The 27,774-nt window shown below is 61.6% G+C and overlaps 2 protein-coding genes across 4 annotated transcripts; one reads left to right on the top strand and one right to left on the bottom strand.

Annotated features, from left to right (window-relative positions):
- Nucleotides 1-924: 924 nt before the first annotated feature.
- SLC26A11 (solute carrier family 26 member 11) lies at nt 925-20,317 on the bottom strand. Of its 3 annotated transcripts, none has more exons than XM_042915009.1 (17): nt 20,252-20,317; nt 18,999-19,234; nt 18,267-18,459; nt 17,842-17,927; nt 14,901-14,980; nt 13,630-13,772; nt 12,994-13,169; nt 12,519-12,591; nt 9,635-9,685; nt 7,793-7,853; nt 6,254-6,309; nt 6,029-6,169; nt 4,095-4,222; nt 3,639-3,738; nt 3,106-3,239; nt 2,571-2,643; nt 925-1,779 (listed from the first exon to the last, which is right to left on the bottom strand). In XM_042915009.1, exons 2-17 carry the CDS (start codon nt 19,230-19,232, stop codon nt 1,688-1,690), a joined length of 1,821 nt encoding a protein of 606 aa, XP_042770943.1. In that variant the 5' UTR covers nt 19,233-19,234; nt 20,252-20,317; the 3' UTR covers nt 925-1,687. The 3 variants fall into 3 exon arrangements, with proteins under 3 accessions (XP_042770943.1, XP_042770944.1, XP_042770942.1); XM_042915010.1 differs by lacking the exon at nt 20,252-20,317 and adding an exon at nt 19,481-19,944; XM_042915008.1 differs by lacking the exon at nt 20,252-20,317 and having other exon boundaries at nt 18,999-19,944.
- Nucleotides 20,318-20,411: 94 nt separating this feature from the next.
- Nucleotides 20,412-27,677, top strand: SGSH (N-sulfoglucosamine sulfohydrolase). The gene is made up of 8 exons (XM_042915011.1): nt 20,412-20,528; nt 21,633-21,793; nt 23,583-23,688; nt 23,933-24,083; nt 24,377-24,533; nt 24,871-24,952; nt 25,710-25,913; nt 26,653-27,677. Exons 1-8 carry the CDS (start codon nt 20,432-20,434, stop codon nt 27,210-27,212), a joined length of 1,518 nt encoding a protein of 505 aa, XP_042770945.1. The 5' UTR covers nt 20,412-20,431; the 3' UTR covers nt 27,213-27,677.
- The last annotated feature ends 97 nt before the right edge of the window (nt 27,678-27,774 follow it).

Raw genomic sequence — 27,774 nt, 5'->3', positions numbered from 1 at the left:
CTTAACAGGGAGAGAAGACCGCATGCGTGCGTGCACACACACGAGGCGGGGAGGGGCAGGGAGAGAGGGAGAGAGAGAGTCCCAAGCAGGATCCACGCTGACAGCACAGAGCCCGACGCGGGGCTCGAACTCACGAACCGTGACATCGTGACCTGAGCTGAGATCGAGAGTCAGATGCTCAAGCGACCAAGCCCCCCAGGCGCCCTGCAAATGGTCTCTTGAGATGAACGTCGTTCTGCAACTGTCCCTTCAACAACACCCGTGTGCAGGGGCGCGGGGGTGCCTCGTCCCTCAGCCACACAGCCCTGCAGCTCATGTGCTTCGCGGTCACGACATTCCCAAACGGAGACGCTTAGCTGGCCTTCATTCTCTACAACTGCCAACCGGGCTGCGATGCCCATCCCTGCATCTGCGCCCCGGAAGAAGATTCTGGGAAGCCGTCCTCCAGGCTCACAGGCGGGTAGGGCCCGCCAGAGCAGACGGGTGGCCAGTCTCCTGGTTCAAGAAGGGGTGTGCTTGGTGTGTGGGCTGGGGACAACTGGACTGCCGTCCCCCAGGGCCCTGGGCAGCGGCGGCCAGGCAGACAGGGCTCGAGGACATGCTCGTCTGTGCAGATGGAGAGGCTCCTCGAGGAAAGGAAATGCAGATTCAGGGACGGGGTGCGCTCGGGGCCTGGAGGGAGAAACATCGCGAGACCGGGGCCCAGGCCGCTGGGCCAGAATGTGTCTTGGTGGGACCACCGGTGAGCTCCAGGGGGTCTATCTGCCCAGTGAGTCCTTTCTCTAAGAAGTTCTGGGAGCACAGGCTTCCTCGGCTGTGACAGCAGGGGTGGAAAGGTGCGTGCACAAGGGGGACAGGCAGAGGTCACGTGTAGAGGCTCAGGAGTCCGTTGTGACACAGACACAGAATAAAATACGACAGAGCCACGGCAAATCACGGTTCTGTTTATTATCACAACACGTCGTTCACAGCAAGGACTGCACAAAGGTACGGGTCACAGAGCACCACGTATGAAAGGACCCCGTCCGCGCACGACCGTAAACGCACGCACCCACATGCTGACGTACGGAGCCGTACGCACGCTGCGGGGATGGGGTCTGGACTACCGCCAAAGTGGCTGCAGGAGACGGTCTCCTGCAGCTTTTACAAGAAGCGTTTCCGATTTTTACAAAAACACCAAAGCTGCTACGTTTTTAATTTAAAACAACAACAACAACAAAATTATTTTTAACAAGACACTTTGAAATCATTTGGCACACCTTGGCTTTCTCCCCGACGACAAATACGGATGCCGCCACCAAGGCTCGAACCCACCTCCGAGCTGCCCACTCCCAACGTCCCCTGTAACCAGGAAGGTGCTGGGGCGTGGAGACCCCTCCCCTAGACCAGGTGGAAATCCCGTCCCTTCTTTCTCACATGGTCCGTCATTCTAGAAGGCTGTCTTCAAACCACTCCTCAGAAAAACGTGCGTGCACAGGAATCAGAAGGGAGATAAATTTTCAGTCACCCCAAATAAAGGCAGTGAGAGTCCCACCTGTGGATCCTGGTGTGTGGTTTTCCCTCCTCCTTCCAGGGTCACCTGCTCAGAGCCCTCAGCTCAGCGTGTTTATCGGGTGGCATCCGGAATCCCGGCATCAGGAACCTTCCGCGAGACGCCCCGAGCGTCAGGTGCCCATCGGTGCCCCAATCAGGCCTTCAAGAGGGCGACCTTGTGTTCCGGAACAGAATCTTCGCTGATGTTGTAGGGCTGGGTCCCCGGTTCCTGACTCAAGTATTTCTCTGCAGAAGACACAAGGTTTGCAAGCATTAAAAAAGCAGAAGCGGGGAAGGTTCACTTCACAGAATGGGATTCGAGACTGGCACTTCAGGGTCCCGGTGCACAGGGAGCTGGGGGTCCCCCTGGCCGGCACCCCCAACCCCAGGCAGGCTTCCAGCTACGTCCCTGATCAGAGCCTCATTGCTTTCCACGCCCCGATAACCCTTCCTCAGTGCTGGGCGGTCCCCTGGCAGGGCCGGGCCACAGCTGTCCCTCTGTCTCCTGTGGGTCGGCCGTTTCCAGCAACAACGTGGATGGATCTCAGACACCACGCTGAGCCGAAGAAATCGGACACGAAAAGAACCTTTGCGATCCCCTTTACGTCAAGTTCTACAACAGGCAAAGCTGACCTACGGTGGAAGAAATGAGAACAGTGGCTAACCCTGGCGGGGGGTCATGAAGAGGGGCTGAGGAAACCTTCTGGAATGATGGAAATGTTCCATCTCCACTGCGGACACCTGGCTGTACCCACCTGTCAGAACTCGAGGTGCACGCTTAAGATCTGTGCGTTCACTGAACCTATACTGTACCTTAAATAAAAACATCCCCCCCAAATAAACCCCCAGAACAAGAGGGCCCCCCGATTCTGTGGCCTCTGCCTCACCCACTGTGCCCACGCTCCCCACTCCTGGACCTGTGCGTCCGACCCTCCGATTCCAGAGTTTCTGTCTTGCCGTCCTGCCACCCCGATCCCGGGGGCCACGGGCACGCGCGGCTGACGTGGCTCGCTCTCAGATGACCCCGCCGTACCCACCTGCCTCTTCCAGTGTGGAGAAGTATTGTATACCCTTCAGGTCAGCGGACAGCAGGGCGCGGAGAACGGGAACCTGCAGGGCAGGCAGACTTTAATTCCGGGCAGGGATGCTCCTGTCTCAACACGTGGGCACGCGCGGTCTGGGGTGGGCCCCCAGGTCCAGGGCCACCGGCCAGGTCACTGCTTTCCCCAGAGCGACCAAGTAGTTACAACTCCGCCTCTACCCAGGGAAACGGAGGGAAGAAACTGGGCCTCCTGGCTACGCTAGAAGAGGAGTATTTAGAAGTTGACATTCTAAGGAGGACACAAAAACGAGCTCTCTGCAGACAGGACGAGGAACGTGACCGTTGTCAGCAGGCTTCGGAGCCAGGTGCCCGGGTCAGGGAGCAGGGGCCGCCGTCCTCGCTGTGTGGCTTTGGGCGGCTTACTCAGCCTCATGGGGCCTCGGTGCCCTTGTCCTCACGTGGGGACGGGAACAACGCCGACCTCACGGGCAGGTCTGAGGGCGAAAAGGGCCGCCCGTCGCGACACCCACCTGCAGGCCGACGAAGGCGAGGGTGACGCCGTGCCTGTGGAAGTCTCCCAGGAGGTCCCCGAGCCCCAGCACCACGGTGTAGTCAATGCTGCAGACGTGGGTACAGTCCAGCACCGCGCAGCGCGGGGGGGATGCTGTGGAGACAGGGGCCGGCGGGTCAGGGGCCAGAGCGAGGCCACGGAGGGGTCCGGCCCCAGCAGGGAGGGTGGGGGTGGGGTCCGCAGGACCTGTGATCACAGCCGTCTGGAGACAGCAGCAGCGACCCCCTTCAGAGGAGGAACGGGCCCCTTTTATTCCCCGAACACCAACTCCCGGGAACAAAGGACGGTCTTTAGGAACAAACGTTGGGGAACAGCCCCTCCTGCTGTGTGCAGATGGCAGGCACCCACCGGATGCCCCCGAGACGCCCCGAGACCTCCTGGGCCTGAGTGGGTGAGCTCCCTGGCTGCTGAGGACAGGGACTCAGGGTCCCGTGGGAGCAGACGGGGGTACAGAGAAGGTGGCAGGGAGTTGGGGGGCCCCAGCCCACGCACCTTCCAGAGTCCGACTCAGTATCGCCTCCCGGAGGGCCTCGATGGCCGGGAAGTGCAGACCGCTGGCCGGCTGCAGGACCAGCACCGGCCCCTCCGACACCTGGGGACAGAGCAGGGGACAGCCAGTGGGTCCCAGAGGCAAGCAGTTCTGAGAGGGTGGCCCCTCCAGCAGGAGGCCCCAATCCAGGCTGACAGAACAGAGCGGGGGGAGCACAGCTGATAGGCCCTCACGCCTGTCCGCAGCCTCACGTGCAGCGGGAGAGCTCTGTGGTCCACGGCAGGAGGCTGACACCCGTCCACTGTGTGAACGGTCACTGGGTGGTGCCACGGGCCAGAGTCGCACCGAGGAGGCGTGCGACAGTTGAGCCAAGGGGTACCGCCCAGGGCACGCGTCACCCCACCAGGCCCCCTGAGGCCAGCAGACCCCCGGCTCGGGGAGAACAGATGGGCCGGTACCTGTATCTTGGGTCTGGCCACAGAGTGCAGGAGGATCAGAGCGGACACCAGGGTCCCGGCCAGGATGCCGTACTGGACCTCCCAGAAGCAGAGCAGGAATGTCATGCAGAGGGGCAGCAGGTCCAGCCCTGGAAGAGAGGAGTCCAACGGAGGGGTGGCCCCCTCAGGATAAGCTGGGCTCCAGCGAGCCCGAGCCCCAGAGAGACCTCCGTCTGGGGCCTCAGGGGCTGACATGGGCCACGGCCACGCTGGCCGAGACGCGTCAGGGGCAAGAAAGCCCTCCCTGCCTGGCTGAGGGGCCACTAAGACCTGACAGCCAGGCCCAGGGCCCCTGCCCTCAGGGAGGAGGTCAACCGTGGGCACCTGTCGGGGGCCTGAGGAAGGGACCTGGTGGGTCCTTGGGCAACACGCGTGACTCCTCTGAGCCACGGGAGGAAGGGTCCTAGGGCAGGCGGGAGGGCTCGGGGGTCAGCCTAGGATTCGACCCTGACATGTGTCACTCAGGGGAGGCCCCATCCTCCCTGGGCTTCCGTGGGGGCGGAGAGCACCTGCCGGGCCCACACAGGTGCCCACGCATCTCAGGGCTGTCCCAAAGAGAGCGGCAGCGACACAGCAGGTAGCTGGCACGTGTGGCACGTGAAGAAATCACCGATGCCTCTCGGGGGCAGACGGGAGGAACCAGGTAAGCCCCGTAAATCCCTCCACTGCTTCAGCCAGTGAAACAAACACGAGAACGGGAGTTCCGTCAAAGGCACTGCAGGCTCCAGGGAGTCCCGAGAGGAGTCAGGCCGCTGGGGTCACCCTGAGGCCTCTCATCTCTCCCCAGCCAGGCCAGGCTTGAGGCTGGGAAAGGGGAGGAGGGGGGGAGAGGAGAAAGGGGGAGGAGGAACAGAAGGAGGGGGAGAGAAAGGGGAACAGAGGAGAAAAAGGAGGGGTGGAGAGGAGGGAGGAGGGGTAAAAAAAAGAGGAACAAGGGGAGGAGGAGAAGAGAAAGGAGAGATGAAGGGGAAAGGGAGTAGGAGAGAGAAGCAGGGGAAAGAAGGAGGGATAGAGAAGAGGGGAAGATGAGGGAATGAGGGGGAAGGGGAGGAGGGGGAAGGGGAAGGGGAAAAAGAGAAGAGGAGAAGGAGAAATGGAGGGGAGGGGAGGGGAGGAGGGGAGAAGAAGGGATGGAGAGGAGGAGGGATGAAGGGGAGGGGAGGAGTGGAGAAGCAGGGATGAAGGGGAGAGGAGAAGAGGAAGGAGGGGAGGGGAGGAGGGGGAGAAGGAGCGGGGAGGAGAAGAAGAGAGAGAAGAAGGAGGGATGGAGGGGAGGGGAGGGGAGGAGGGGAGAAGGAGGGATGGAGGGGAAAATAGATGAGGGAATGAGGGGGAAGGGGAGGAGGGGGAGGAGGGGAAGAAGAGAGGAGGAGGAGGAGGGATGGAGGAGAGGGGAGGAGGGATGAAGAGAAGGGGAGGAGGGAGAAGAAGGGAAGGGGAGAATCCATGAGGAAATGAGGGGGAAGGGGAGGAGGAGGAGAAGGAAGGATGAAGGGGAGGGGAGAAGGAGGGATGGAGAAGAGAGGAGAAGGGGAAGGAGGGAGGGGAAGAGGTGGAGAAGGAGGGGGGAGGGGAAGAAGAGAGAGGAGAAGGAAGGACGGAGAGGAGGCGAGGAGGGGGAGAGGAGGAAGGATGGAGGGGAGAGGAGGAAGGATGGAGGAGAGAGAAGGGGGAGCAGGGGCGGGGGGAGTGCAGCAGGGGTGTCTGCAGGCTGCAGACTCACTCCGCACTGCACGGAGCGGGTCTGGGGCACCCTTCGCCCTCCTGACCCACGGCCAGCAGGGCCACTCCTGGGACAACGGTAACCCCCGGCTGCAACCGTGCCCCGTGGGTCCCGGAAGACGGTGGGGGGAGGATCCAGGATACGTGCGCGTGACCGGCGAGCACACACGTACTCTTCACGCGCCAGAGCGTCCCGAAGATCCCGGCGTCGAACAGCGGAGCCACGGCCATGATGATGACGGCGGCCAGGGCGGACTTGGGGATATAGTAGAACAGCGAGGTCAGGTAGTCCAGCGACAGCAGCACCAGCACTCCTGCGGGGTGGGGGCGCAGGGCGTCATGTGACCACCAGCCCCGCCCCGCACGTGTTCTGGGCTTGGGGGGGGGGGGTTGCTCACCTGTCACCAGGCCCCCTGCTGGGGTGCACACCCCCGACTGCGCGTTCACAGCCGTCCTGGAAGGAAACACAGACGCCCCTGGTGGCTGAGGGGCCCTGGACCGGCAGGGGAGGCTGGCCCCTGGGACCGGAGCGCCTGGAAGGGGACGTCGGGGCCCCGCGGACACTGGCGCCTAAGCGGGGACACTGAGGAGCAGCCAACCCTGCCTGTCCCCAGCCTGTGGCATTTCGGCACGGCAGCGCTAGCAAAAATGTCACTGTGTTCACGGATACGCAGACATGCCGGTGACACTATCGAGTGGGGGACATCCCTCTCACCACACACTCGTCTCCCACATGCACGCGCACACGTGGACAGACAGGCCCGGAGAGAGAACCGCCACGGGCTGACGGTGAGGCTCCTCCCAGGGGACTGGAAGTCAACCTCGCTGTTTTCGACTTCCCTTTTTCCCGTTGCCTGTTTGGAAAACTGCATCCGGTCCCGCAACCCAGGAAAAGCCTTCTCTGCCCAAGAACTCGACCCCGGCCCACATTTTCCTCTGCCACCGCGAGCACCACAAAGGTAGAACCCGGTTTCGGTTCCCGATCACCCTGACGGTGACCTGTGCCCGCCTGCATGCCCTCTGGATATGCCAGTCCGTCTGTACGTGTCCACAGAGAGCCTAAGTCGTCTTCCGCTTTTCCAGAGCTGGGCAGAAACTTCACTCCTCAAGCACTCACTGATTTTTCTGGTACCCGTTATACGCAAGGTACTGCACCGGACGGGGGCACAAGACCTGCGACCGTGATGGACAGGCCACGCTACAAGAGCTGGTGGAAGGTTAGACTGAGGACACACGGAGGGTTTATTTCACAAACGAGCCCAGGGCCCGCAGGCTGCTGGCTTCGTTCTACGCGCTCTCGTTCAACCTCCGGTAACTCTGACGCGGGCCCGTTGTGATTCCTATTTGCAGGCGAGGACACGGAGTGGGCCCTGCGGCCCCTCGGACGCGGGGGTTTGGGAGTGTTGCGGAGGTCCAGTACTCAGACGGGGTCGGGCCAGCGGTTCTGGGGACGCAGGTGCTGCTGGCCAATGCCCCCACTTCTCCCCCCCAGCAAGGTCACTCTCTGCCCTGCCCTCTGGCCTTCCTGGGGGGGGGGGGGGGTTGGTGCCAGCACGTGTGGAGGCTGTGCGTAACCCACACCCGTTTCTCCACACGGAGCACGATGCTTCCCGTCCCCTTCCGGAATGCGCTCCGGCAGGAGATGCGGGGAGCCCTGCCGCGTGCTGGGGACGTGTTAGGAGTAAACCGCGGCACTGGCGACCAGAGAAAACAGGTGAGATGGAGAAGGGCGGCAGAGTGAGCCCAGGTCCTGCCTCCCACGGATGCCGCTGATGGAGGGGTGCGGCCGCCACAGGCAGACTTCTGCCCCGGAGGAGAACAGAGGGGCATCGAGATGTGGGCAGGGGCCCAGCAGGCTCTTCCAGCTGCATGTGGACCCTCTGGCCTGGGCTGGGACCTCCCCCACCCAAGGCACAGAGAAGGACGTGGTCACTCACCGCCCAAAGCTGCCTGTGACCGGGTAGGAGGAGACGAGGGAGCCCAGCACGTTGGTCAGGCCTGGGGAGGAAACGAAAGCAAGAGGTTTATCCGGGGGGAGCGAGACATAAAATGATACAAACACATGGGACATGATGATGAAACGGAGGCCAGAGACCAGGAAGGAAACAGGAAGAGGGGAAGGTGGGAGGAATCACCCAGGGGTGTGCTACGAGCGTCCAGGTGTCTGTCACAGGGAAGGAAACACAAATCGTGATCTTTGCCGAGTTCACTGGGGTTGACCCTAACTTTAAAGTAACTCTGGCCCCAGCCTTGCCCCGGTGAACTAAACATGCCTTTTTCCATGTGTAACAGGGCCCAGAAGGCCCACCAGCCCGGAGGTCAGCTATCCCCCTCCTTCTTCAAACCCACACTCCTTTCGTGACACGACCAGCTAGTACACAAGGTCACGGCTAGTAAGTGCCCCACTCCCGTGACGCTGGCTCACCCACACCTGAGACCCTGGCCGGGACCTATGAACGGAGATAACTAATTAGCCCACGTTTATCACGGGCGGCCCTGGCAGCATGTGGCTCGCCCAGGGCCTTCCCAAAGACCGCAGTCCCGCACGGTCCATAACGCCACAATGGGCTCACAGGTTCAGGTACCCGCTCTTGAGACAGCTCAGGGTGGGGCCCGCTCAGAACCAGGCCCTCCTGGGTCCCACAGCCCAGCACGTGCCCCGAGAGCAGGGCCAGACATCGGTGGAGGTAGCAGAGGCCATGTGCTGACCACACGTGGTCACCCTGACTCTTCGCGATGGCCCCGGAGACTCCGGTCAGAGACCTGACCGCGTGGTATGGGCGTTCTGCGGCGCCCGTTCGCCACGAGCTCAGAGACGAGCCCCCCAAAGTCTCTGTGACCCATCCTGGGGCCCCATGCCCTGTGCTGTCAGGAAACTCAGTGGCTCGAGCCCAAAACGCCGCCATGCAGGGAAGCAGCAGGGCGGGGGGCGGGGATGGGGGGCTCCTGTGGACTCCCCCGGGAAGGCACCTACTGGCACCGCCAGGTCAGACCCCTGCCTACCTCACAAGCGGCAGAAAGCAAAGGCAGAAGAGCCTGGTGTCCGCAAACGAAAAACAGTCGTGAGAACTCAATTTAAGATGCGGGTCATGCCCTCCAAATGAATCCCCAGAGGGGCGCCTGGGTGGCTCAGTCGGTTAAGTGTCCGACTTCGGCTCAGGTCACGATCTCGCGGTCCGTGAGTTTGAGCCCCGCGTCGGGCTCTGGGCTGACGGCTCAGAGCCTGGAGCCTGCTTCCAATTCTGTGTCTCCCTCTCTCTCTGCCCCTCCCCCGTTCATGCTCTGTCTTTCTCTGTCTCAAAAATAAATAAACGTTAAAAAAAAAAAAATGAATCCCCAGAGAGGCCAGATTTGTGGAAACTAAACAAAAAGCCAGGACACCTGGCACAGACCCACCCAACAGCGGGGCCTACCCGAGTCTTCGCTGACCTGCCTGCCCGGCCTGCAGGGGGGTCACGGGGAGAGGGCGAGGGCAGACAGGGTCCCGGACATCAGCAGGCTCACCCGGAGCCCACGTTCCTCGGCGATCTGCCCCCAACGTGGAACATTCCTGGCATTCCTTGACCCGGAGCAGAGCTACAGACCTCAGGGTCTGGTATACAGCAAGTGCTCAATAAGCTCCAGTCAGTGGCACCAGAGGTCAGCCGCTTACGCCACGTGAGTACGCACGGGACCATCTGGGGACGGGCCCGACTCGCGGCCACCTCTGCTCCTTGCACCTCGCCACGCGCATCACCACGGTCTGAGCAGCCCAAGTGAGACCGCCGCTGGGGTCTTACCGATGGCCAGCAGCTCCTGGTTGGCGTCGACGTGGTAATTATTCTGAGACGCTACGGAGAGAGAATAAAAACAGTCACCAGATACACGGCCTCGCTGAGAAAACGTCCGTCAGACAAAAAACAGATTATCAACTTCCACCCACGGCAACGTCTATGTGATGTAAACGTAAGCGTGTAAACACGCAAAAAAACACACGCATGTATGCGAACAAATACGCTCAAGCGTGTATGCGTGTCTCCCAAGAAAGGGCAGAAAGACGGACGGGAAAACGTGAACAGCGGCCAACTGGGGTGGCGAGAGCGGCTTCTTTGTACGCGTCTGCACCTCCCGCGTGCCCTACGACGACAACGTGTGCTGCCCTCACGAGAAGGGCGAAATCTGAAACGAAAACCTGTCTGATCACGAGTGGGGAGGACCCGGAAGGCACGGACGAGGCCATGCAGACAGACGGGTCGGCAGGCACGGGGTGGGGGGGACATGCGGCAGCCGTGAATCCCAGGCAGCGGCTGGCACGCGTTTCTGTGAAGGGCCAGCTGGGAACATTTTAGGCTCTGCCGGCCACACTCTGTCACCACGACTCCGTGCGTGTCACAGCCGGAAGTAGCAGCCGTGGAAACCCGCGATCACGTGAGCAGGACCGCGTTCCAGTAACACCTTTCTGCTACACGAATACTGAGATCATGAACTTCACGTGCTTTTCGTGTGTCAGGAAATCCTAAACTTGTTTAGAAATTTTTTTCAAATGCTTAAAAATGTAACAGCCACTCTCAGGCCATGGGCAGCAGCACGGGTTCTCCAAGCCCCCGATTCAGAGGATGACAAGCTTACAAGTTAGGACAGGAGAGCAACTGACTTCAAAGGAAAACAGGGAGAGAACAAGCAGGGGAAGGGCAGAGAGAGGGAGACACAGAATCCAAAGCAGGTTCCAGGCTCTGAGCTGTCAGCACAGAGCCCGATGCAGGGGCTCCAACTCAAGAACCCTGAGATCCTGACCTGAGCCGAAGTCGGATGCTTAACCGACTGAGCCACCCAGGCGCCCCAGAAAACAAAGTTTTAAAGTGAGGCGAGAGGCATGAACTCTTTAAGATGTAGACTCCAAAATGCCCCCAAATCTCCCCTGCCAGAAAAAGATAATCAGAAAAACAAAAGCTGTACAAGAAAGATTTGATCGGAACATGACCTCGAGCAGCCACTGGCATTTGGAAGAGAGAGTTCAAGACTCCCTTCGGAAGGACAGAAGGGTCAGGCTGCTGGCAGTTCGCACGAGGAAACGAAACCCTGGCATAACCAGAGCCGATCTATGGAGACAGAGCGACACGGGCACCTTTCCTGGGTTTCATTTTTAGGGTCCACCTAAACCCCAGGGAGAGAGCCTAACCGTCATAAAACGAAATGAAAATGCCACCCACACAGACAACACAAAGCTGGACGTCCAGCAGACCAAAGGGAGGGGACACGAGAAGGATGGAGCAGCCTCAGCCCAGAGGGAGGAATGAGGGCAATAGATATTTAAGTAGATTAAGGTCTCCGGGCCTCCCTGGGGGCACAGAGGGGACAGGCCAGGTGTGCTCAGCCAACTGAAGGAGCACATTGTTAAAATTTTTTCTATAAATGGTTTTTATTTATTTACTTTTTTAAAGAGCTAGGGAGCCTGAGCAGGGAGAGGGGCAGAGGGAGAGGAGGGAGAGAGAGAAAGAGAATCTTAAGCAGGCTTCATGCTGAGTGAGGAACCCAACACAGGGCCCGATCCCACGACCATGAGATCATGACCTGAGCGGAAATCAAGAGTCAGGCACTCAACCGACTGAGCCACCCAGGCACCTGACGTTGTTAAACTTTTAGGAATTGTGGGAACCTGTCACCAAACATAGCCATTACTATCTATTATGTGAAAACTTCCCATCAAATTATATTAAAAATAAAGATATACTTAAAACTCCTCCTGGGGCGCCTGGGTGGCTCAGTCGGTCGAGCTGCCGACTTCAGCTCAGGTCATGATCTTGCGGTCCGTAAGTTCGAGCCCCACGTCGGGCTCTGTGCTGACAGCTCGGAGCCTGGAGCCTGTTTCAGATTCTGTGTCTCCCTCTCTCTGACCCTCCCCTGTTCATGCTCTGTCTCTCCCTGTCTCAAAAATAAATAAAACGTTAAAAAAAAAAATTAAAAAAAAAAACAACTCCTAAAAAAAACAAACAAAAACTCCTCCTTTGCCTACATACCTTTTCCTAAGACAAGCTCATTTCAAAGCATGTGCACGTGGGGGTGTGGCTACCGCCTGGGGGCGTGGCCACCGCATGGGGGGCGTGGCTGCCGCAATCTCATCCCAAGATGGGAACTTCAAACTCTGTTCTGCTGGGAGCCACGTGGGTGGGGGGAACATTTCGTCCAAGAAAAGGCAAAGAGGAAATGCAAGCCCTTCTTTTTCTGGAGAGCAGGCTCCCAGACGTTAGCAGCCACCACTGGGTGAGGTTTTTCATTGTAAATCTACTTTCACCACAAATTTTTGTTTAAAGACAAACATGTACTACTTGGATAAAAACGCAAGCTGTGAGGGGCGCCTGGGTGGCTCAGTCGGTTAAGCGTCCGACTTCGGCTCAGGTCATGATCTCGCGGCCCGTGAGTTCGAGCCCCGCGTCGGGCTCTGTGCTGACCGCTCAGAGCCTGGAGCCTGTTTCCGATTCTGTGTCTCCCCCTCTCTCTGACCCTCCCCCGTTCATGCTCTGTCTCAAAAATAAATAAACGTTAAAAAAAAAAAAAATTAAAAAAAAAAAAAACAAAAAAACTCAAGCTGTGAAAAATCAAAGCAGAGAACGGAAAGGAAAAGAGCAGGCAAGCTAGTCAGGCTCCCGGACAGCACCAGGGAGGCGTGGATGGCGGGCACCTTACCAAAGGACTTGGCCACCGCGATGCTCTCCAGGAGACCCATCAGGGGCACCACGGCCAGCCCAGCCCCCATGTCCTGAGGGAGGAGACAGGAACAGTGAGTGACCCTCGGAGGAAGGAGAGCAGGGGTCTGAGCGGGCAGCGACCCATCCTTCGGCTGCGGGGCCGTGAGCTCACGCGCGCAAGGAAGCAACTCCGTGTGGCACGTGCACGGAGCAGGACACGGAGCGAACCCCTGCTTTGCCAGCGCCCGTGACGCGAGACGCTCCTCTGGGCTCAGGGCAGGAAAATAAAGGCGGTGTCCTTTGAGGTCGTGCCCCATCTGGAACTCTTTCGTGCCCGTCCCTGCACCCAGAGGCGCTCCGCCCTGAGGACTCAGAGCTCCTTGTTACGAAGCGGATGCATCAGGGCGCAGACAGAACCAGGCCAGAGGCTGCCGCAGCTCAGCCCAGAGGCCTGGCTCCCCGCCTCTACCCACCTGTACCATCTCGGTGAAGGAAACTGTTCCGTTGGCCGTGGTCACCGAGAAGGGCGGAAGGCGGACGGGGGGGAGCCCCTCGGCCGTCTGTCCGGTTAGAACGAAAGGCTGGTATCCAGTCACCTCGAAGGAGTACGCGACCAGGGCGGCAAAGGAGACCACCAGCGCGTTGCGAGCTAGGACAGAGCGAGAACCGTTGGTGAACCTGGCTCCTCTGGGTGACTGGGGTGAATACACCCTACCCCAGCCACGGCCCCTGACGCTCCCGCCTGGGAAACAGCACGGGCTCGAGTGACTGTGGGGAGGGCGTGAACACGTGATGCCACGGCAAACCAAGACGGCAGGACGGGCGTATGGCGACGTGCAGGGCCCACACGCGTCACCTACTGGTTCACCTTGCGTCCCACCCCTCGCGTCTTGCCTGGGCTGTGCTGGCTGCTTAAGGGGGGGGGACACCTCTTCCCGGAACGTGAGCCCCATCATGCAGCCAGCTCTCAAGTCACATCCAGACCAGAGACAGGAGAATCCCTCGGGGTGGGACTCCGGGGCTGGGAGTGGGGAGGGGGCACACGGGGCACCCCTCACCCTGGGTGTGCAGGACGGCTGCACGACTTCCTCGGCCGGAACACCCCTCACCTGTTGTGGCCGTCCAGACCAGCGCATGGCTGAGCCGCACGCCGGGGGGCATCTCAGGGTGGACGGGGGGCACGTGGTTCCGCATCAGCTTCAGCACCAGCAGCAGCACCATGCAGACCAGCCCCAGCACGGCATCGCCCACCCTGTGGACAGACACCGGTCACGCCCAGGCCGGCCCAGGGCACACACCTCTGCCCCTCGGTTGCCCCTTCCGCGGGAAAGCCGCCTCTCTCGGACGCTCTTCTCGCTGTCTGCTAAGCAACGTGCTCCCCTGCTCTGTTTCGACATTTTGTTCAAAAGTTAGTGACCACGCAGGCCAGCGCAGGCCTGGGAGCCAAGGCCCGAATCCCAGTGGCACTGGGGCCACTAGCTCACGTTTTGAGTCACGTAGCTCTGTGGGCTGCAGAGGCCTGGACTGTTCTAGGAGGTTCACCTGCAGGAAGAACTGCCTAGGGAGATCTGACCGCCTCTTATGCTCTCTGACCAGTCAGTCTCCAATTCTCCTGCCCCCCTCCCACCTCCCTCCCCAGGAGGATGACCCCCACAGGCTGCATGACCCGGGCCAGGGAGCCCCTGGCTTCCAGTGGGTTCAGCCCCGAGGAGCCTCACAGCAGACGAAGGGGAGAGAGGACAGTCGGTCACAGGTCTCCCCCTCTCCCTCCAGGCCTCAGCACTGGCCCCACCGGGCAGCTACCCCCAGGTCACTGCTCATCCGGCCAGGGACACGTCCAGACTCCCGGCTCATCTGGGATCCTCTCCTATCGGTCTCGTTACCCTGCCTGCTCTCTGGGGGAGGCCCTTCGACTGAAGAAGCCCCATGACCCGCTGCCTGCCGCCCGTCCCTCGGGCACATCCACATGGTCTGCCTGCCCCGTGGCCTGCGTTCTCCTCACTGAACCACAAACCTCTGGACAGACCGCTGCCCCTCCTCTGCGGGGGGCCCTCCCACTCCTACCACCCAAGGCTCTATGCAGGGCCACGGGACGGGACCGGCTCTCAGGTCGTCCTGCACAGCGCTTCTCAAACTGCAGTGTGCACACTGACCCCCCCGGGGCCCCCGCTGAACGCTGGCTGCTTGAGCAGGTCCGCGCATGGCCGCGAGTCTGCATTCCTAACCAGCTCCCCTGTGACGCTGGTGCTGCTCTGGGACCTGTTCGAAGGGACAGGCCCCAGAGGTCGGGAGTAAGTTCCCCCCGGGGGTGGGGCCTGGGAGAGGGGTGCCGGGAGGAAGGGCTTCCCTACACGGGCAGGACCACACAGCCATGAGGTACCTGGTCTCTCCGATGTTGCGGAAGGTGTGATACACTTGCAGGAAAAACTGTCTGGGGATACCCTGCAGTCCCAGGAGGTTCTGTTCAAACGGAGATTCAGATCAGACAACCTTCTCAAAGTGAGGCCCGAAGCCCTCCCCTGCAGCATCTCAGTACATTGTAAACCCAGAGTCCAAGGGCCCTTGCTGGGGGCACATCCCAAGGCTCTCTGGGGACCCTCTGCCCATTCCCAAAGCCCCCAGGGGCAGGGGATCGTGATCCTTGGGCGAAAGAGATCAAGGACACGTCTTGGTGAACAATTCTCCCTCGTGAGGAAAACCAGTCCGGGTGATCTCAAAGCAGGGAGACCTCTTCGTGCGCCCTGGTCAAGGGTCTGGGGTCGCTGCCGGCCCACCCCACCCCGCCCTGCAGGCCCCACTGCACTTGGCTCCGTCCTGTCCCTCACACCGAGCGCCCCATCCCTACCCCCTGCCACTGGCCCGAGGCCACAACCCTCACCCGGAGGCCCACCAGCCAGGCCCACCTCCTGCCAGAAGTACAGCCAGGTGGAGCTAAAGGCAGAGCCCCTGGGGGCTCCGAGGGCCTCCTGGGAAGGGTGCTGGGGGACCCAGGAGGGCAGGGTCCTCGGATGGGAGAAGGCGTCTACCCTGCGTTTTAGTTCTTTTTTTTTTTTTTTAACATTTATTTTATTTTTGAGACAGAGAGAGACAGAGCATGAACGGGGGAGGGTCAGAGAGAGGGAGACACAGAATCCGAAACAGGCTCCAGGCTCTGGGCTGTCAGCACAGAGCCCGACGCGGGGCTTGAACTCACGGACCGCGAGATCATGACCTGAGCCGAAGTCGGCCGCTTAACCGACTGAGCCACCCAGGCGCCCCTTAGTTCTTTATCCACTTGAGACCAGGTGGGAAACATTAGCGAGAAGGTTGATGCCGCGACCCCCAGAAGGGTCAGGCTGCAAGGATCCCCAAACATGCACACAGCCCCAGGTGGGACAGACACTGGGGTGGAGACACATGGATTCTGGGGCCCAAGGAGCTCCCAGCCAGGGCAGGTCAGGAGGAGCCCTACTCCTGACCCTCCCCCGCCCCCAGCTTAGAGTTCTCAAATGGCTGTCGTAACCTGGTCAAGGCGTTAAAGATCTGGGGGACCTGGGATTGCCAAGTAAGAGTGCATTAAGAAGCGGTCCTCGGGGCGCCTGGGTGGCGCAGTCGGTTAAGCGTCCGACTTCAGCCAGGTCACGATCTCACGGTCCCTGAGTTCGAGCCCCGCGTCAGGCTCTGGGCTGATGGCTCGGAGCCTGGAGCCTGTTTCCGATTCTATGTCTCCCTCTCTCTCTGCCCCTCCCCCGTTCATGCTCTGTCTCTCTCTGTCCCAAAAATAAATAAAAAACGTTGAAAAAAAAAAAAAAAAAAGAAGCGGTCCTCTATATGGGAGCCTGGAGGGCTCAGTCAGTTCAGTGTCCGACTTCGGCTTAGGTCACGATCTCACGGTTCGTGAATTCAAGCCCCACATTGGGCTCCATGCGGACAGCTCAGAGCCTGCTTGAGAATTCCTCCCTCTCTTAGGATAAATAATTAAAAAAAAAAAAAAAAGCTGCCCTCTCTGTATTACAATTCCATAAAAGAACAATCCTGATGCTGAAAAAGAAGAATGGTGTTTCCAGAATAAAGGACACACTGTCCCAAGGAGCAGCACTTGCCGAGCTCACCCTGACACACGTGTGCACAGAATACATAAACCGTGCCCACTCACACCTTCCTGAGCAGCGTCTCCTCTCTGGTGCAGATAACCACAGACCTGCCTCCCAGGAGCAGCCTGAGAATCAAACACGAGGGAGGGTTTGGCCCAGCGTCTGGCACGTAGCAAGAGCACAAACAGGGTCAGCCCTGGCTCATACGCCCTCGCGTCCCGGACTCTCCCGCTCCACCACCATCAGGGAGACGCGCTGGGCCAGCCGGGAGCAGAGCCTGGCCATGGGATCCGCGCCTCGGAGAGGCCAGGAGGTGACACATAGGCAGGGGCGGGCCTTCATTCCCACACCCTGGCTCAGTTCTACTCCGGTCGCCCCACTGAGCACTCACTTCCTTTTTACAAAGCTCAGGGCCAGGCCTAAACAAAACACGCCCTTCGGGAACTTAAAACCCAGTGAAAGGGCAGCAAATAAAGTCCTAAAGCATGGCATCTGAACAGCACCAAACGGGCGTCTGGGAGGCTCAGTCGGCTGAGCGTCCGACTCTTGATTTTGGCTCAGGTCGTGATCCCAGGGTCTTGGTTAGCCTCACGTCAGGCTCACACGTTGAGCGTTGAGCGTGGAGCCTGCTTAGGATTCTGTCCCTCCCTCTCCCTCTGCTCCTCCCCAGCCCCAAGGTGCAGGGGTGCACAAGCACTCTCTCTCCTTCTCTCTCCCAAAAAAAAGTATACAGAGGTGCCTGGGTGGCTTGGTCAACTGACATCTAACTCTTTATCTTGGCTCAGATCATGATCTCAGTTTGTGAGTTTGAGCCCCGCTTCAGGCTCTACGCAGGACAGCTCAGAGCCTGCTTAGCATACCGCTTGGGACCCTCTCTCTCCCTCTCTCTGTCCCTCCCCTGCTCATTCTCTCCCTCTCTCGCTCCCTCAAAAACAAACTTTAAAAACGTATACACGTGCGTCCAAATAAATTTTTAAAAATAAAATCAAAGAAAAACGGTCAACAGAAATTTAGAAAAAGAAAACTGTAGCAAGACCAGCCTGTCGTTACCAGTCGCCCACGTTACCTCTTGCACAGTCTAACCGTCACTCAGCATCTTCCCCAGGGGCTCACGGGACCGATGGAGATGCGCTGGAGCACCTGTGCTCTGAGCTCCAGAACAGCAAGCCATCAACTGGCCCGCACATATCGACCCCAGCCCCCGTCCCACTACCCACGAGGTGCCCGGGAGCCAGCTAGTGGGCCTACCTTGATCTGCCCGAAGCCAATGGTGATGGTGGCAGCAGACGTGAAACCTTTGATGACAGGGCAGGAGATGAAGTCCAGCAAGAAGCCTGGCCAGCCGAGAGAGAACACTAAGCTGGTCCCAGCTCTGCCCAGTCCCAGAGGACGTGGCTAGATGTGGGCTGGGACAGGCGGCCTGGGTGGAACAAGGCTAAGGACCACATGCCCTGTCTGGACTAGTTTGGACAGTGGGGAAGGGAGGCTAGGGTCTGGGACCCGGAGCCCTTCTCCAAGTAGAATAATAGAGGGCTGAGAGGGCCCCCCTCACTCACACACACACACACGAAGAGCCCTTGGGACGCAAAGAAGGAAATTTTGGCTGAGGGCCAGGGCATCCCCGGGACGCGGGGGCCTGGGTATCCCGTGACAGGGAGGCCCGAGAGTCTTACCCAAGCGCAGGAAGCCCATGGCTAACTGGATGCAGCCAGACAGAAAGGCCAGCAGCACGGCGTAGGCAGGCTCGTGGAAAGTGTAGAAGGAGACCAGGAGGGACATGATGGCCGTCGGGCCCAGGGTCACGTCCCGGGAGGTGCCCAGGAAGAAATACACGAAGCATCCCATGAAGGCAGAGTAGAGGCCGTACTGGTGGGGAGACAGCACTGAGCATCACGGAGGCACACAGCACGCCCACGGTGTCCCGTGGGCAGGTGTCTAAGCGCAGGATCTGTGGCGGGTGGCTGTCGTGTCCTGCGGGGACCCCGGCGCACAGGCGGGGTAAAGCACTCACGCCGTTAGCCACGGTTGGGGACCTACAGTGACCGGGGCCTCTTTTCCACCTGCTTCCCAGCGGGGTGCCCACAGGAGTACAAAGGCCTGAGCCCTTATCTCAGTCTAGGAGTCTAAGAAAACGTTCTCGTGAGTCATGCTGCCGGGCCCCTCGGGCAACCCAGCACTACTGGTCCAGTGCCTGCGTGTGACGAGTGTGGCAAGAGCGGTTACAGGGGCGTGTGTCTGCCCCAAGGCGGTCACATGCTGCAGACTGCACGCCAAGCCTTCCGGGGGGCCCCACGGGGCTGGGGTTCTGGTGCCCTGCCTGTCTGGAGGGGACACTACGCATTTCTGCTCGGCTCCCGGGACGGTGCTGAGGCTGGAGTGGGGCGGCAGCGGGGCAGACGTCTCACCTGGGGCGGGAGGGCAGCCACCTCGGCGTAGGCCAGCGCCTGCGGGATGACCGTGAGCCCGACAGAGAGTCCGGCGATGGCGTCCATCTTCAGCCATGACATGGAATAGTCCGGCAGCCAGGCCAGGATGGGCAGCCGCCTCTGCAGGGCCGCAGGGGAGCAGCAGCGGGCCTGTGGGGCCATACTGGCACCCGAGGGCCTGGCCTGCCCCAACGCCTTCACGGGAGAGGGCATGCCTGGGGTGGGCATGGGGATGACACAGCAGCAGTCAGGGTCTAGGCTTGGGAGAATCCAGCAACAGGGCAGGGTCCAGGGCAGTCAGGAGGGGCACACGGGCCTCCCCCCAGGGGATCTGAACCAGATGGATTAAATCTGTCCCTTTGCTGGCCTCGAAGGAACCCAACAACCAGCGCAGAGGGGGCCTCGACAAAAGATGCAGTCCCCCATCCAGTCCCCTGCTCGCTACCCTCCCTGAATCCCACCTGCCCAAACGCCAGCTGCTTTCTTTCCAAGGCCCCTCGACAGAAAGAATGGGATGAACGGTTTCTCGGTGAGGGACCTAAACGCGAATTAGACCCCACGTCTCTCCTCCCGGGATAATCTGTTTCTTCTTTTTCCCTCGCCAGGGAATTTAACGGCATCAGCGCGAGGACTAGCGGGGTCCACGGGGGCTCCCTCGTCTGGCAGGCGGCGCGTGGGTGGGGGGCCTGCAGCCTCCAGGACCCCGAGGCTTTCCAAGTGCGCAGCGCCGGCGAACTCCACCCACTACGGCTGACTGCGGCGCGGGAGGTGGGGGTCTCGCATCCTGAGGCCGCGCCTCACCCCACCCCCCACCTGTGGCATTCGCATCCCTACAGGAGCTCCAGGGACTCTAGTGGGCTCTGGGGAACGTTCGAGGCCCCTCCATTAATTCCGGATGCGCAGCATCCTCTAGGGACCTGGCGCCTCCCCCCCTCCCCGCGCGCAGAGCCGGCCTCAGACCACCCCTCACCCCCGGACCCCGGCGCACCCCGCCTCCCACCCTCGAAGCCGCCTGCCCCGGACGCTGGGTCTTAGGGTGGGCACCCCACGCCGGCTGACCGTTCCAGCAAGGCCGAGGGCGGCGGGGACCTGGTGGGGACGCGGTGGGGAAGGGTCCCCGCGAGAGGAGCCCGCACCCTCGGGCCCCGAGCCTCCCCCAGCGACCCCCAGCACGTCCCCCCGCAGCTCGCCCACCCCGCCCGGGCCCCGCTCCCCGCCCGCCACAGACCCACCGGGCGCCGCGGCTCGGGGTCTCCGGACGTCGCCGCAGCCCGGGTCTGCGGGAACCGCAGAGGGAGAGAGAGGGAGGGGAGAGTTGGAGGGGCGGGGCCTGGCGCGCACGTGACCCCGGGGCGGGGTCTGTGCCACGTGACCGCGGGCGGGGGCGGGGCGGCGGGCCGGGAGCCGCCGCCATGCGCCGTCGGGGGCCGGCCTGCTGGGTGCTGCTGCTGGCGCTGGGGCTCTGCCGCGTGCCCGGGGCGCGCCCCCGGAACGTGCTGCTGATCCTCGGTGAGTGCGCCCCCGCGCCCCTCGCCAGCGAGCCCCGCAGCCCTCCCCGTGTGCCCTCTCTGCTGCCCCAGACTCTTCGCGCTCGGCTCCTCGGAGAGGGAGGCCGGGGCGGCCTCGCCCACCTCGGGCTCCGCAGGGGTCGGGCCGGCGTCCAGCGCCCCACTCCTGCCGCTGGCCCTGACCCTGCACCGCGACGCGTGCCCACAGCAGCCAGGGCCAGCCCTGCGGGCCCCCAGCTCGGGCAGCTGGGTGGCCTTCCAGAGCTCGGTGGTCCACAGCCCCCAGAGGGGATGCGGTGGAGGAAGGAGCTGGGGTCCAAGTCCCCAGAGACGCGACTGGGTGCCGGCCGGGGTGGGGGGTGGGGGGCTCATCTCCTCCCCAGCCGGGAAACCCTGTAAGTTTGCCCTTCCCTTTTCAGACCCGGGAGCGCTGTGGCTCAGCTCTCCTCCTGGCTGAGCCGCAGCCCCCCCCCCCCACGCCACCCAGCTGCCCTCTCTCCTTACCCCATCCCCTCCCAGATATCCAAGTTCTTCTAGCGCTCTGCTTTTCACGAGACTTGGTGACCAGAGCGGGGCTGTCACAAGACAACCCTGTTCTTTCCTCTTTTGAGGTCTGAGGCTCTGCCAGATTCACTCTTTCTGATTAAGTTTGTGGTCTCCAACCCGCCCTTCCGCTGATTGTAACATCCAGCTGCTCTCCTCTGAGGGCTCCCATCCGCTCCTCCCTGCTGAGGACACTGGTGCAGAAACCACAGCTCCTGCAGGGTCTGCGGAGCCCCGGGGGCTGCCCAGCCACACCCACTCGCTAACACGCGACCTGAGTATTCCGTCTGGGGTGTCGTGCCTGCCTGGGTACCAATCCCACCCGGTGTCAGGCCACCGGAGTTTCACGCCTGCCTGCTGACCGCTCGCCCAGTTCTTGTGCGTGCCTGGTGGCATTCCCACTCAGGTGGCACGCCTGCCCAGATCCAATGCCCACTTGGGTCCTGCCGCCTGGGTGTCACGCGTGCCCGGGCACCAGGGGCCCAGGCCACCACAGCAGGACTGCGGGTCTCCCTCAGTCCTGAGTCCAGCCCCCCGTGGCCTCTGCCTCTGCCTTCCTCAGCGGACGATGGGGGCTTCGAGAGCGGCACTTACAACAACAGCGCCATCGCCACCCCTCACCTGGATGCCCTGGCCCGCCGCAGCCTGGTCTTCCGCAATGCCTTCACCTCCGTCAGCAGCTGCTCTCCCAGCCGCGCCAGTCTGCTCACTGGCCTGCCCCAGGTGAGGGCAGCAGGGGTGTGGGAGTGTCGAGAGCCCCTCCCTCACCTCCCCTGGGGATGGGTCCACCCTCTTCTCCCCACTCCCAGCCAAGCGGGTTCGAGTATGGGCTAGAGGGCGCCCTCTCCGGGGCTCTGTGGGACCGTGACCAAATCACGTACTCGCAGACCTCAGTCTTCTTACCTGTGAAATGGGGTCTTGAGGACACCTCGTTCCTGGGATTCTTACGGGATTGGCCAAGCTCATGCTTTATATGGAAAGCGCATAGCCAGGTGCCTGGCACGCGGTTGTCCGGGGTTGACTCCTGTCACACTGTTATCTCGGGAGCTTGAGTGATGGTAGGAGCTATCATGTAAACGTTTACTCTGTATCGTGTGTGCTAGAATATGTGTAGGGCGGAGCTTACCATTTTGAGTCTTTTCTAAAATATTTTTTAAATGCTTTTTCATTTATTTTTGAGAGCACCCCCATGCGAGGCTGTGGGGGAGGGGCAGAGAGAGAGGGAAGGAGACATAGCGGGCTCTGTGCTGACAGTGCAGCGCCCAACGCGGGGCTCGAACTCCTGAAGCGGCAGAGCGTGACCTGAGCCAAAGTCAGGAACTTAACCGACTGAGCCACCCAGGCGCCCTCGTTCCAGTCACTTTTTTTTTTAAGTGCGTGACTGAGCGACATCAGATACGCTCACGTTATCGCGCGGCGTTCCTGCTGTCTACCCCCGGAACTTAATCGTGTTCCCGAACCGAAGCTCTGTGCCCGCTGCCTCCCTGCGCCCCTCCCGGCCCCTGGCCCCTTCTATTCTAGTCTCGTCTCAGTGCGTGCGGTTGCTACGGTGTGTGTCCTGTGGGCACTGGCTGATGTCACCGAGCGTAGTGGCCTCGCGGGAACGTCGTAGCAGGCGTCAGGATGTCCTTCCTTGTGGCCAAAACGCCGTGTGAGGTTCCGTCGCGCGGGTCTGGCGCACTTTGCTTACCTGTTCGACCGCCGATGGATGCCGAGGTTGCTTGTACTCCTGACTGTCGTGAATAACGCTGCTGTGAACTCGGGTGCACGAGTACTTACTCCCGATGTGTTACCCCGAGACACCATCTTCCGGGGAGCCGGTGTGCTGTGTGCGTCCCCATTGGAGAGACCAAGGCCACGTGTAGGCGGCCCCTGTGTGGCCACTACCCAGACGCTTCCTGGAAGGTTAATCAGGCAGCTGTGAGCTGCACTCCCGTCCGGGCCGTAGGAATGAGGAGAGCACCGTTCCAGCTTGTCTTACGTCTTTCCAGTCTCAGTTTGTAACGTGGGCGACTGTTTTTTTTTACGCTGTAAAAAATCCAGTTAATCGGGGCACCTGGGTGGCCCGGTGGGTTAAGCGTCCGCCTTTGGCTCAGGCCGTGATCTCATGGTTTGTGGATTCGAGCCCCACATCAGGCTCCACACTGATGGCACAGGGTCTGCTTGTGATCCCCCCCCCCCTTTCTCTCCTACTCGTGCTCTCTCTCTCTAAATGAGCTTAAAAAAAATCCAGTTAACAGCGGTTTGCCGCCGTGGCATGTGCTCGCGACGAAAAAGCTGGAAAACCCAGGTAGACAAAAAAGCAGCAAATAAAAGCCCCCCCTTGGGGCACATCTCCGGCGCGTTGTTTCCCCTGCTGACGTCCTACGGTAGGGGCCTGAGGGAGAGGCCGCGGAACTCTCCCTGGGTGCCGGCCGCCCGGGCCGAAAGGGGGCCCCCGGAGGGCCCGGCGACGAGCCACGGGGAGAGCCGGGGCAGGTGGGGCCCCGCGTCACGCGCGTCTCTGCCGCAGCATCAGAACGGGATGTACGGCTTGCATCAGGACGTCCACCACTTCAACTCCTTTGACAAGGTGCAGAGTCTGCCGCGGCTGCTCGGCCAGGCCGGCGTTCGCACAGGTGAGCGGCTTCCTGCCACAGCGGGGACCGCGCAGGCCCCCTCGGGGTCAGCCCCGTGTCGCCTGCTCTGAACACCCGAGGTCCTCGGCCTTTCCCCTGAGCCCTGGCTCCGTGAGGACAAGGGCCCGGGCTGACCCCCTAGAGGCCACACCGGGGCAGGGCTTTGGGGGGGGGGGGTGCAGAAGGGAGCGGAGGGGGACCGGATACCTCAGGGACTCTGGAAGGCCCGTGTCCCCACCTCCAGGCATCATTGGGAAGAAGCACGTGGGGCCCGAGCCGGTGTACCCGTTTGACTTCGCCTACACGGAGGAGAACGGCTCTGTCCTCCAGGTAGGACGCAACATCACCAGAATTAAGCTGCTCGTCCGGAAATTCCTGCGGACTCAGGATGACAGGTGCGCGGAGGCCCCCGCCCCCTTACCACCCACCCCCTCGGCCAGATGCACATCCCAGAGTCTTTAGTTGGGATTCTTGGAGACCCCAGGTGGAGGAGCGGGGGAGGGGGAGAAAGTTCCAGATACTCAAGTCAGTCTGGTCAGAGGGAGAGGAGAGGGGACGTTTTCAGTTACAGAGGAGGGGACGGTCCCGAGGGGTGTTCCCGCCTAAAGAATGGGGCTCCGCAGCGTAGAAAGCCAGGTGGCATGTCAACCAGCTGACCTCAAGACTCAAGCCCCTCCCCCCCGGGCAGGCCCTTCTTCCTCTACGTCGCCTTCCACGACCCCCACCGCTGTGGGCACTCCCAGCCCCAGTACGGGACCTTCTGTGAGAAGTTTGGCAACGGGGACAGCGGCATGGGGCGGATCCCAGACTGGACCCCCCAGGCCTACGACCCACAGGACGTGGTGGTAGGACAGCCCCCCGCCGTGTCTCCAAGACGCTCGCTTACCCTTCTTCCGCCTCGTAAATCGAGGAGGGGGGGCTTGGCAGCCTGGGCCCCCGGGCGTGTGACGTTAGCACGTTTAACAGGAGACCCACTGGATCCGGTTCCCGTCCGCGCGGCTGGCAAACAAGTGTTAACGTGTCTAGAAGCGGGGACATTCTGGGCCCCACCGTTCACCGTGGAGCAGGATTTCGGGCCCTGGGAGGGGGGCTGGCCCTCATCTACCGCCGTTCAAGCACTGGCCACCCCTTCCCCCGGCCTCCGTGCTCCAACCCTGGCTTTGCCCTCACCTGCTCCCCCAGGTGCCCTACTTCGTCCCCGACACTCCCGCAGCCCGAGCTGACCTAGCCGCCCAGTATACCACCATCGGCCGCATGGACCAAGGTGGGTTCCAGGAGCCCGGACGGCGGTGTGCTGCAGCTTGCAGCCCGTCCTGGACCAGAGGTCTGAAGTCGTGGCAGCAGGGCCGTGTCCCCTGCAGCCTCTGGGGCACAGGACAGTCCTCCTGCCTCCTCCGGCGTCTGGGGGCCCCAGGTGTCCCTTGGCTCGTGGCCGCACCCTTCCAGTCTCTGCCCGGCCTCACATAGCCTCGTATGTCTTGGCTGTGTCTCTCCTTGTAAGGACCCTTGTCGTAGGCTTTAGGGCCCACCTGGATGATCCCCTGAAGATCCGTGACGGTGACATCTGTCAAGTCCCCTTAACTAAATGAGGTCACGTTCACAGGTTCTGGCGGGTTTGTTTCCCTTCGCAGGGACCGCCGTTCAGCCACTACAGAAAGTTGGAACCTTTATCGTTTGGTGCCATTAGTGGGTGGTGACCTGGGAAGGGGGAAAGTCTGGGGGGACTCCTGTCTTCCAGCCGTCGCCCCGTATGGTCCCTGCTACCCACACAGGGCAGGCATGAGATTCCAGAAAACAAACCGGCCGTGCGGGTGCCACGGATGTGCTGAGGGATGGCCGGCGTCCCCGGCCCCCTCCAGGACAGGGTGCTGGGTGAGGGGCCGGGGCGGTGGCCGGGGGGGGGGAGGGGGGCAGACAGCAGAGGTCCAACAGGTGGACGGAGGAATGTGTGAGTGCCCGCCCCTCCCCGCCCCTCCATGCCCGTCTGTGGCTGAGCTCTGCTGTCCCCTCCGCACCCCCAGGGGTGGGACTCGTGCTCCAGGAGCTGCATGAGGCAGGTGTCCTGAATGACACCCTGGTGATCTTCACGTCCGACAACGGGATCCCCTTCCCCAGCGGCAGGACCAACCTGTACTGGCCGGGCACCGCCGAACCCTTGCTGGTGTCGTCCCCAGAGCACACGAAACGCTGGGGCCAGGTCAGCGAGGCCTACGTGAGCCTCCTAGGTATGGCTCCGCGGCTCACGGGGGGGGGGGGAGGAGGGCGGGGGCAAATTTAGTGGTACCACCGTGTCCAGACAGCGCTCGACACCCGCTATCTTACGTGGTTCCCATACCACCTGGGCAGAGAAGGGAGGGCCGCCCCGTTCTATAAGTGCAGATGGGGATCAGAGAGGTAAGGTGAGTTGCCCAAGGGCACACAGCTTGTAAGCGTCAAGATAGGATCCTAGCCTTGGTGTCGCTGCCCCTGAGTCTTGCTTTTTCCCTGGGTGAGTCTCAGGGCCCCCTGGAGTGCTAGGGAACGTCCGCGTGGTGTGCACGTGGACATCCCCAGAGTGTCGGAGAATTTGCATTGCTGATGCCGGGGAAGCTGACTTTGAGGGGCCAGGGCAGCTTGGGGCCCACATCGCCCTTTGGCCCCAACGCACAAGTTCCGTAGCGCTGTGGCCACAGCACGGGACAAGAACAGATGAGGCCCTCCGGGGGGGCTTCCTTACGGACCTGAGAGACTTTACCAGGAGCCCCAGTATTGCCAAGTTGGAGCCTCTCATTAAGCCATCGAAGGCGTCACGTCCTGGAGGTTTGGGGCCACAGTGGCAGGTTGGACCCAGCGCAGCTCCCTGGTGGCGATCTGGTGTGCAGGGGGGCCCAGCAGCGTTCCAGAAAGGCTTGGATCGAGCCCTTCCGTGGTGGCGGCTCCCGTGCCGCGGAGGGCCGACGTGCCGAGACCCCGCCTCCTTTGCAGACCTCACGCCCACCATCTTGGATTGGTTCTCCGTCCCTTACCCGAGCTACCCCATCTTTGGCTCGAAGACCGTCCGGCTCACCGGCCGGTCCCTCCTGCCGGCGCTGGAGGCAGAGCCCCTCTGGAGCACCGTCTTTGGCAGCCAGAGCCACCACGAGGTCACCATGGCCTACCCCATGCGCTCCGTGCACCACCGGGGCTTCCGCCTGGTGCACAACCTGAACTTCAGGATGCCCTTTCCCATCGACCAGGACTTCTACGTGTCGCCCACCTTTCAGGACCTCCTGAATCGCACCGCGGCCGGCCAGCCCACGGGCTGGTACAAGGACCTCCATCACTACTACTACCGGGACCGTTGGGAGCTCTACGACCTCAGCCAGGACCCCCACGAGACCCGGAACCTGGCCGCTGATCCACGCTATGCCCAGGTTCTGGACCTGCTCCAGACCCAGCTGGCCAAGTGGCAGTGGGAGACCCACGACCCCTGGGTGTGTGCTCCCGATGGTGTCCTGGAGGGGAGGCTCTCTCCCCAGTGCCGGCCGCTCCACAATGAGCTGTGAGGGTCGCCGGGGGCACGTGGGAGGCCTCCCCACGCCCGGTCCCCACCTTTCCAGCTGAGGCGGAGGGAGGGGCAGCGACCCTCCCGTCTGAGCAGGGCTCTCCCTGATGCTGGGGTCATTGCTGCCGCTGCGTGGAGGGGGGAGTGGTGGGGCCTGTGCCCGGCTCCTTCCTCCGCCCGTGGGAGTGGGGACGCGGTCGTCCTGGCGTCCGAGTCACGTCTCAGCACAGGACTTGCAGGAAGGGGGGCTTGTTTCCTGGGTTCGGCCGGGGACCTGCCAAGAGAAGGCGCTGGGACCTGGGGCTCGAGACCTTCATCCTTCGGAGCCCACAGACGTCCCCGCGCCCTTCACCCGGGAGGAGATGGGCCTCCGGGTGCCCCGTGGGTGGCGGTGGCCCCAGACCACACTGTATGTGGGAACCCAGTGTCTGGCTCGTGTCCATCCCTGGCCTTGAAAACTCTTCGAACAACCCTTGAGCGTGTTTTGCGTCCTTCGCTTTGCCCCACGGTCAAGTTCCCAACCCTGGCGGGGTTTCTGCCAGGCTGCTGATCCGTGGCAGGCT

This window comes from Panthera leo, chromosome E1 (genome assembly GCF_018350215.1).
Source record: "Panthera leo isolate Ple1 chromosome E1, P.leo_Ple1_pat1.1, whole genome shotgun sequence".
Lineage (NCBI taxonomy): Eukaryota > Metazoa > Chordata > Mammalia > Carnivora > Felidae > Panthera > Panthera leo.
Note: the sequence above shows the minus strand (reverse complement) of the source record. Positions and strands in the feature narration are given on the sequence as shown.